This window comes from Ascaphus truei, chromosome 8 (assembly GCF_040206685.1).
Source record: "Ascaphus truei isolate aAscTru1 chromosome 8, aAscTru1.hap1, whole genome shotgun sequence".
Classification (NCBI taxonomy): domain Eukaryota; kingdom Metazoa; phylum Chordata; class Amphibia; order Anura; family Ascaphidae; genus Ascaphus; species Ascaphus truei.
In genome coordinates this window covers 64,596,365-64,606,479 of record NC_134490.1, presented here as the reverse complement: position 1 = coordinate 64,606,479, position 10,115 = coordinate 64,596,365, and the positions used below count along the sequence as shown (strand labels likewise).

General features: G+C 49.0%; 1 protein-coding gene across 1 annotated transcript; it reads left to right on the top strand.

Annotated features, from left to right (window-relative positions):
- Positions 1–1,322: 1,322 nt before the first annotated feature.
- MARVELD1 (MARVEL domain containing 1) lies at positions 1,323–6,119 on the top strand. The gene has a single exon (XM_075612367.1). It carries the CDS (start codon positions 1,945–1,947, stop codon positions 2,443–2,445), a length of 501 nt encoding a protein of 166 aa, XP_075468482.1. The 5' UTR covers positions 1,323–1,944; the 3' UTR covers positions 2,446–6,119.
- The last annotated feature ends 3,996 nt before the right edge of the window (positions 6,120–10,115 follow it).

The window sequence follows — 10,115 nt, the reverse complement described above, 5'->3', positions numbered from 1 at the left end:
GACAGATATATTCATTTTACATCTTTTATTTGCATAATTTCTCGGTGGTGGCAGTAGATTGATATGATTGCAATTGAGTAAGGGGTTAATATTAACTCATTGATGGTACCTTTGTGGAGGAGAAAGGTGAGTTGGCTAGAGTAACCATGTGTATTAACCCTGGTTGCATAGCTGTCAAATGCTCATTTGTGTGCTGTTCATGATAGGTGGTATATGGTGACGGATTAAGGGGTGATATTACTAATTTGAGGGACCGTTGCGAAGGTGAAGAGTGGGGCAGCTTGCGAGCTGTGTACCTTCATTTAAAAAGAACACAGAGCTTTTAGAATGCAAGCAAAATAGGAGGGGTTCTCCTAGCTTGTAAATAAGAAAGTATGAGGCAGCTTTACAAACTGTGCACTGTGCATTGAAAAGGTTTGGGAACTGTAATTAACATTCAGCACAGATGGGTCACTCAGGGTATCAGTCCCTGAGCCTCTGATTGAGCCACATGTGCTGAAGCAGGGACTGATTATGCCACCTGTGCAGAAGCTGGTATATCCTGAAAGTCTGACCTGTTGGGAGGGCTTGAGGACCGGAGTTGGCCACCCCATAGATACATTATTCCTTTAAAATGGAACATTAAAGCATAAATGCTCTGCAACTGTAACCGCTCATTCACACCTCTCTAAGGGCCAATTTTTTTTTTTTCTTGAAACTCACCGCGCGGCTGGAGAGAGCCTAATCTCTCCAGTGTTTAAAACGGCCGTATGCAGAGAGCCGCGAACGCCATCTAGTGGCTGTTCGCGCCAAAAAAATGGCGCGATTTTCAACATTTTTCCTCTCCACCATGAAGCTGGCGCTCCGCGGCCGGTGGAGGAGAAAAAAAAAAAAAAAAGATTTCTTTCCCACTAGTTTCAACAGCGCTGGTTGAAACTCTCCATATGCAGAAAGGATTGTAAATGCAGTTTTATGCCCTTTCTGCATATGGAGAAAAAAACTCTCCAATAAAGCTAAATTTTATTCCCCTCTCCAATTCTAAATAGCGCTGCTCTCTGCATGAGGCCCTAAATCTTCTCCTCCCACATCCGTGTCTCTTTTGTCTGTTACTCTCTTAGCCGACCCCATCCTGTTTACTGTAAACGTTCAAAAGCTATCAGTACTTTGCCATGTATTGCAGGCATTTTGCACAAAAACAATCTGGCTCTGATAAATAGTATGTTTGCAGAACAAAGTTCAAATAATGTCACCCCCCCCCCCTCTCCAAAAAGTAACATTGCAGAGTTTGCAATGAACTCTCCAACAAAGACAGATTTGGGGAACAGAAAGGCAGCAGTGAGAGATGTGCTGGGAATTCCTGTGCACCAGTTGGAGAAGATGTGCTGGGAATTCCTGTGCACCAGTGAGAGATGTGCTGGGAATTCCTGTGCACCAGTGAGAGATGTGCTGGGAATTCCTGTGCACCAGTGAGAGATGTGCTGGGAATTCCTGTGCACCAGTGAGAGATGTGCTTGGAATTCATGTGCACCAGTGAGAGATGTGCTGGGAATTCCTGTGCACCAGTGAGAGATGTGCTGGGAATTCCTGTGCAGCAGTTGGAGAAGATGAAAGAGCAGACACAGTGAGGACTCTGCAGCAGGAGCTGCTCACAGCCAGCTGTGGAAACAGGCAGAGGAAGTTGCATGGACATGTGATGTCAGCGGCAGAAGAGGCGTTATTGGGTTGCAGCATCTGTAGGAACTGCCCACACCCAACACAGCACAAGAGGCTTAAAGAAGTATCAGAAAAGAAGGGGAAACGGATAGCCTACAGCAACAAAGTAACCTCTTCCACAAAGTAACCTCTTCCACAAAGTAACCTCTTCCACAAAGTAGTAACAAGCCTGTTGCTTTTGGACTTTGCCCTGAGAAATCCCGTTGGCTTCTCCTCTCTTGGGCCCAACCCCTCTGGTCTCCGCTGTTTGCAATGCCTCCTGCCCAGGCTACCAGAAGCTCTGTGAGTGCGAACAAGGCTTTCTTACGAAGTTTCCCCGGGCTGCTGAGGGTTGCACAGCTGCTCAGCGGAGCCGCGCTCTGGATCACCATCGCTGCAAACAAATACGAGGGCTCCATACACTTTGCCCTCTTCGTGGCTGTTTTCTTCTGGCTGTTGACTCTGGTGATCTACTTTATCACTCTGCTGGACAAGCAGGAGCTTGTACCCATCATGGGAGGGGAGCAGTGGGTGCTGACCAACGCTATATATGATGCAGTGGCCGCCAGCTTGCATATTGCAGCCGCGGGCATCATGGGCATGAAGACTGATGCCTATAGCTACTGCAACCTGCGCAGCTACTCACTGCCCTGCCTATACAACGCGTACATGGCGGCTTCTATCTTCGCCTGCCTGTGCTCTCTGCTTTACCTCATCTCTGCCATCTACTTCTCTTACAAGAAATGCAAAGGAAACCGAAGTGTTATGGAATGAGATCAGTCCAATCTCACCCCCCCCCCCCCACATCAGCTTGTGGGGGGGGGGGGGGGGGCTGAAAAAAACATTGTTTTATGACTTTTTTTAATTTTTTTATTTCCCTGACTTTAATGAAGATCAACTGACTTATTTGAGTAGACTTTTTCTCTAGGCAGAAAGCGGGAAGGCCAAAGTTACCACCAAACTGAACCGATTACAAATGGGACAGAAGATTAAAAAAAAGGATTATTTTGGTTGGGTAAAACACTGGCTTTTATGCTCGATGGCAGATGTATTATGTCAAACTGTATTTTTCAGAAACGCAATTGCATTATATTGGGCTACAAGTAATACCTGTTCATCCTGTGGGTACGTGCGCCATGTCTTTCTGATATTGATTTATGATGGTTTCAGAATAAGTAATCAGGGCAATCCAGATAGTGTTTTTATTGAACTGTTACAGGATGTGTGTGAGCAACAGAGAACAACTATTCATCTTTACAAAGGACCCTGTTATTAATCCTGCAGTGCCTTATTGCTATAACACACATACTGCACAAGGGCCTATAACACACATATCACACGAGGGCCTATAACACACATATCACACGAGGGCCTATAACAGACATACTGCACGAGGGCCTGTAACACACATACTACACAAGGGCCTATAACACACATATCACACGAGGGCCTATAACAGACATACTGTACTACACAAGGGCCTTACTGATCATCTGCTTATCTTGTGCAAATGGGGCATTGTGCAATGGAAGCAGATGTATGGGGTTTTTTTTTAACAGAGAAAAGGTGCAAAACACCAGTGCCATATACTTGGTAACTTTAGGCGTGGGCAGCAATTTGCAGGCGGTATTGGAAACTGGAGCAATCAGGCCGGCACGTCACTAAACCATTCACTGCCAGAGAGCTGGAAGGCACATGGCTTTGTAATACAATGCAGTGCTGGCTGTTTGGCAGTAAAGGGGTCACTCAGGAACTTTTCATCAGTGAAAATGTCATGTGGTGCTATCCATTTCTAAACAATGCTATCAGACAGGTGGCCAACTCCAGTCCTCAAAGACCCCCAACAGGTCAGGTTTGAAGGATATCCCTGCTTCAGCTTAGTTGGCTCAATCATTGAGCCAACTGTGCTGAAGCTGGAATATCCTGCACTCCGATGTCCTCCCCTTGGTTATACTCAGTGCCAGACTTTCCATAAGGCTGAGTAGGCTATAGTCTAGAGCGGCAATTTTTTGGGGAGTAAATGTGTGTACGAGAGTCTTACCTTTTCCGGAGAGGGCCCCCTCCTGTAGCGTTGCATCAGTACGGCGACACGTTGCCATGACAACGGGGAGTCACATGATGTCACTACGCTAGGGCAGAGTGCTGCCCCCGAGCCTACGGGTGGGCAAAAGCACAAGTCCGCCACTGGTTATACTGTAGAGATCAGATCTTGTATCCGCAAGATCTATTTATGTGGTCTGCAATTGTGTTGGTGCTGTACATATGACTCCAGGAGGTACCTTTGATTAAGACTTAAATGTCCATCTATATTGGGTCACATACCTAAATGTGCACTGTTGCTTTGAAGCAGCAATTAATTTTTGCCATGTAGAGTTCTCATGAGTTCTATGTATGTCCGTTTACCATGGAAAGATACTGTGTGGCCCAGTGCTGACAGCGCTAATATTTATTAGTAAGTGGAACTGCGCTGCCTCTATTTAATACCGTGGGATGTCCTTGGTGGGTTAGAAATGCATCAACTTCCATTTGAGGGGATGTAATGCAGTGCACTGCTATCTGTGCTAATCGCACTTTTCATCATATTAAATAATTGCCTAAGAATTATCCCAAGCAAACTTCACTTACCATCCACTGAATAGCAGTGTTGACATCATGGAATATTTTTATACTGTGGTAAATAAAATAAAAAAATGTTAGTGCGTTTTTCTGGCAGTTTATTTACTGGAAATGACTGGTTCCTTTATGCACGTTGCCTGAGCTTTCTCATACCATCTCTCAGCAGTCACTGCCTTTCTGTAACTTTGCCATTCATTTTTGGGATCGGGACATTTAGTCGCTGCCGATCAGCTCCGGGGCACAGCTAGCCTCTGTTTGTTTTGCCGCGAAGATAAATCCATAACCTTAACCCCTTACCCCTAAGTGCACCCCTTACCCTTAAAACCCTTTACCCCATCCCCTAACTCATTAATTAACCCCATCCCCTAAAACCCCTAATTGGACCACTCACCTTAACTCTTTACCCTAGCAAGCTTAACCCCCTTACCCTGAAACCCCTAACACGAACAGTAATTCCTCTAACCACTTACCTTAGTGGCGAAAATGGCCGGCGCAAGCTGTCCCCTGCGTGTGATTGGCTGCGGCGAGGTTGGCAGCGTGGTCTGGGCTAAGAATTATCAGGCAGTTGTAGGTAATCGTGTTTCGACATCAACGTTTCTCCAACATAGAAATAACTGACTGGACAATTTCAGAAGCGAAATACCATCTGGGCAAACACTATTCTAAAACAAATGTTTATTTTTTACAAAAAACAGAAACATCATCATTGACTCAGTGTCAGAAAGCAGCGCCACGTAACGATCAGCAAACGTTACACTCTGCTGGTGCTGAAGAGGTTAATATGTAGACCCCCAGCATGGTGTAGGTCAGAGCTGGCCAACTCCAGTCCACAAGGGCCACAAACAGGTCAGGTTTTGAGGATATCCCTGCTTCAGCACAGATGCCTCAATCAGTGGCTCAGTCGATTGAGCCACCTGAGCTGAAGCAGGAATATCCTGAAAACCTGACCTGTTGATGGCTCTTGAGGACTGCAGTTGGCTTCCACTGGTGTAGGTGAAACGTGAGCAGCAGAAGATGGGGAGCAGATGTGTGTTTGTCAGGATGAGTCTTAACGGTTTGCTGAAATCTGAACGATTCATCTGGGACTTTGAGCAGGAATGTACAGTCTGTATATTACCTCTGCTTCCAATTTACATTTTCTTAACCCCTTTGCTGCAAGATTTGTTTAGGAATGTCCAGTGCTAAAATAAATAAAAATGGTCGCCAGTTGCACTACTGCGGGCGGTGAGCCAATCAGTGAGGATACATAGCTGCGGGGAACAGCTTTTGCTTGGCCACTGTGCTCTTTATTTTGTTGTGTGATTTTCAAGGGGGGTCAGCAACAGGGCTAGACGTTGACCTTCTGAGGCCCGAGGTCAGGGGAGCTCAACTCCAGTCCTCAAGCCCCTCCAACAGGTCAGGTTTTCAGGATATCCCAGCTTCAGCACAGGTGGAAAAATTAGAGGCTCAGTTAAAGACTGAGCCTCTGATTGACCCACCTGTGCTGAAGCAGGGACTGATTGAACCACCTGTGCAGAAGCTTGGACTGACCAAGCCACCTGTGCTGAAGCTGGGATATTCTAAAAACCTGACCTTTTGGGGGGCCTTGACGACTAGGGTTGATCACCCCTGCCCTACATTATGTCAAGTTTAAGAGGCCCCGCAAATTTGAAATAGATTTATTATTCTGACTGAAAGGACCATTGAAAATATAAACATGACTGAAATGAATGAAAGCATTATGAATGAAATGAAATAAAGCGTTGTTATATACAAAGATGACGGTGTAAAGCTAAAATGAACAGTGTTTTCACATCCTACTCATTTTAATATTAAAACATTTTCTTTCGTGATTTTTGGAGAGCAAAGTCATTGATGAGGTCTTTAAAATGATCCGCCACAAAGTTTGTCATTTTCAATGCGAAAGAGAGAATCTTCTCTTCTTTATTTATCACTAGCTGAGAGACCCGGCGTTGCCCGGGATGTAATTTTGGGGGGATGTACGACAGGGTTAGGCTTCCCCCCCCCTTGACAGCTAGGTGGGTGACTGAGTTGACTGAGTGTGTGGGTGACTGTGTGGGTGGGTGGGTGACTTTGGGTCAGTGACTGGGTGGGTGACTTTGGGTCGGTTTGACTTTGGGTCGGTGGGTGGGTGACTTTGGGTCGGTGGGTGGGTGACTTTGGGTCGGTGGGTGGGTGACATTGGGTCGGATTGACTTTGGGTGGGTGACTTTGGGTCGGTGGGTGTGTGACTTTGGGTCGGTGGGTGGGTGACTTTGGGTCGGTTTGACTTTGGGTCGGTGGGTGGGTGACTTTGGGTCGGTGTGTGACTTTGGGTCGGTGGTTGGGTGGGTGAGTTGGGTCGGTGGGTGGGTGACTTGGGTCGGTGGGTGGGTGACTTTGGGTCGGTGGGTGGGTGACTTTGGGTCGGTGGGTGGGTGGGTGACTTTGGGTCGGTGGGTGGGTGGGTGACTTTGGGTCGGTGGGTGGGTGGATGACTTTGGGTCGGTGGGTGGGTGGGTGACTTTGGGTCGGTGGGTGGGTGGGTGACTTTGGGTCGGTTTGACTTTGGGTCGGTGGGTGGGTGACTTTGGGTCGGTGGGTGACTTTGGGTCGGTGGTTGGGTGGGTGAGTTGGGTCGGTGGGTGGGTGAGTTGGGTCGGGGGGTGGATGACTTTGGGTCGGTGGGTGGGTGACTTTGGGTCGGTTGGTGGGTGACTTTGGGTCGGTGGGTGGGTGGGTGACTTTGGGTCGGTGGGTGGGTGGGTGACTTTGGGTCGGTGGGTGGGTCGGTGGGTGGGTCGGTGACTGGGTGACTTTTTCAGGGTCGGTGACTGGGTGGGTCAGTGAGTGGGTAGGTGGGGTCGGTGAGTGGGTGGGTGGGGTCAGTGACTGGATGGGTGGTTTTGGGTGAGACTGGGTGGGTGAGTGTGAGACTGAATGGGTGGGTGAGTGTGAGACTGAATGGGTGGGTGAGTGTGAGACTGAATGGGTGGGTGAGTGTGAGACTGAATGGGTGGGTGAGTGGGAGACTGAATGGGTGGGTGAGTGGGAAACTGAATGGGTGGGTGAGTGGGAAACTGAATGGGTGGGTGAGTGGGAAACTGAATGGGTGGGTGAGTGGGAAACTGAATGGGTGGGTGAGTGGGAGACTAAGTGGGAGACTGAGTGGGAGACTGGGTGGGAGACTGACTGGGTGGGAGACTGACTGGGTGGGAGACTGACTGGGTGGGAGACTGACTGGGTGGGAGACTTACTGGGTGGGTGAGTGGGAGACTGACTGAGTGGGTGTGGGAGACTGACTGGGTGGGTGAGTGGGAGACTGACTGACTGACTGACTGAATGGGTGGGTGACTGACTAAATGGGTGACTGGGTGACTGAATGGGTGGGTGACTGGGTGACTGACTGAATGGGTGACTGAGTGACTGGGTGGGTGACTGAGTGGGTGACTGACTGAGTGGGTGGGTGACTGAGTGGGTGGGTGACTGAGTGGGTGGGTGGGTGAGTGGGTGACTGAGTGGGTGGGTGACTGAGTGGGTGGGTGACTGAGTGAGTGAAAGAGACTGGGTGGGTGTGTGGGTGACTGGGTGGGTGGGTGTGTGGGTGACTGGGTGTGTGGGTGACTGGGTGGGTGGGTGAGTGTGTGGGTGACTGGGTGGGTGGGTGAGTGGGTGGGTGACTGGGTGGGTGGGTGAGTGGGTGGGTGACTGAGTGAGTGGGTGGGTGACTGGGTGGGTGGGTGAGTGGGTGACTGGGTGAAAGTGGGTGACTGGGTGAAAGTGACTTGGTGGGTGTGTGGGTGACTGGGTGGGTGTGTGGGTGAGTGTGTGGGTGGGTGAGTGGGTGACAATGCGTGGGTGGGAGATGGTGGGTGACTTACCTTGACCCCGTGTCATCTGGCTGGGGCAGGAGGTGAGTTCGGGAAGCTGGCGGGGGGGGGGCAAGAGTGGCAGGAGACCCGCGCCGCGCTTTCCCTCAGTCTGGGAGCCGGTGCACGTGAGGGGGAGTGCAGGAGACCCGCACCGCGCTTCCCCTCCGTCCGGGAGCCGGTGCACGTGAGGAGTCCCGCGCCGCGCTTCCCCTCCGTCTGGGAGCCGGCGCACGTGAGGGGGAGGCCCGCGCCGCGCTTCCCCTCCGTCCGGGAGCCGGCGCACGTGGGAGTGCAGGAGGCCCGGGCCGCGCCGCGAGGGGGGAGGAGCCTGGAGTTTGCTGCTGAGCAGGAGGGCCGCGCTTCCTCCGGGAGCGGCGCACGGTGAGGGTGATGGTGCGGCTGGGGATGTTGCGGAGCGTGGGGATTTGGGTGAGGTGGGGAGGGGGGAGAGAGTGAGGGGCACCGGGAGAGGAGGGGGGGGGGTGTGGAAGGTGAGCTGCGGTCCAACTGACGGGGGAGAGTGAGGGTGTGTGTGTGTGTGTGTGTGTGTGTGTTTTTTTGGCCCTTCACTCTGCCTCAGGCCAATGAGAGGTGCGGGGGCGGGCAGGCCAAGGGACCAATGAGATTGCCGCTAGGGACGCAGACATACAGTGCTTTCAGAAATATATAGTAGATCCAATTTTAAAACTTGAAATGCATTATTTTTTTTCTATTTTTTGAGGCCCCTCATATAGTGAGGCCCTAAGATGTAGCTTAGTTAGCTTATGCGTGAGTCCGGCATTCTTCATCCAGATTGTCTCCTGGGGACTCCTCAGTTCGGGTCACCATTCTGGAGAGCCACCAACAGGCCACATTTTCAACATTTCTGTAATGAACACTTAATTATTCATTTAAAAAATTAACTAAAACAACTTGCTCATGTACTGTACGTGTTGCCATGAAAAAGCAGCCGACCCCTAGAGTTGTATTATCTAAGTGCACATACAGTATGCGTCAAACTTGATTTTTCTCCCTATTGCTTTAATGCAAAGAAAGATCATTTCAAGCACACTTCAGTGTAACATGATACTTTGTGTACGTTTTACTGCTTCAGCACTTTTGTGAGTCAGTTTGGGACTTGAGGAGAGATTGTAGGAGCAGATAGGGAAGATTCACATCATGTACATATTGTAATGAAATGTAACACCTAGGTCCTTACTCTTTTTTTGAATTTCTTAGTGTCAAAAACCTCAGTCACACCTAAGATGGTATATATATATATATATATATATATATATATATATATATATATATATATTTATAAATCAGGACAGGCACTCCAAGATCCAAAGGATATATATATATATATATTGTGACATAGTCCAAAGATGTTAGGCAGCTTTCTGCCCCATTTTAGAGCAGAAAGTGCAGGAATAGTTACAAATGATCCGTTCCACAGCTTCCCATTAACTCAGGCAGCTGGATGGAAAATCCAGACCACAGATTACCATGGCTCTAGTTCTCCCTCACCTGCTCTTCTAATCACATGCACAGGTATTTAGAGCAGAGAGGTTTTGCATTTCTCTCTCTCTCCTTGGAGCCTGGGGGCTGGGGGTGTCGCTACTCTCCTGCATCCAGTATCGAGGTTGACGGCCTCTCCACGTATGACAGTACCAGAGGATTTGCCTGGACACCACGAACAGATAAGACAAAACAAATGATTACTGCTGTTGCTAAAAGACTGTGCTGTATCTTGTGTCCCTAAATGAGAGAGCATTGTTTTAAGCTGGGGAACCAGTTTAGTTGGCCAGCAGCTGTTAGAGAGACTGATTCTGATGTGTAGTTAGATCCCTGAAAGGGATAGGATTTGCTTATATGATTTTGGTTTTATTTCTTGAAATAACAGTGTGGGAAATATTGTAACACTGAAATGTGTGAACTGCTGAATGAAAGTATCTGAGTACCTCTAACCTACACATGTTAAAGCTGCAGTACCTT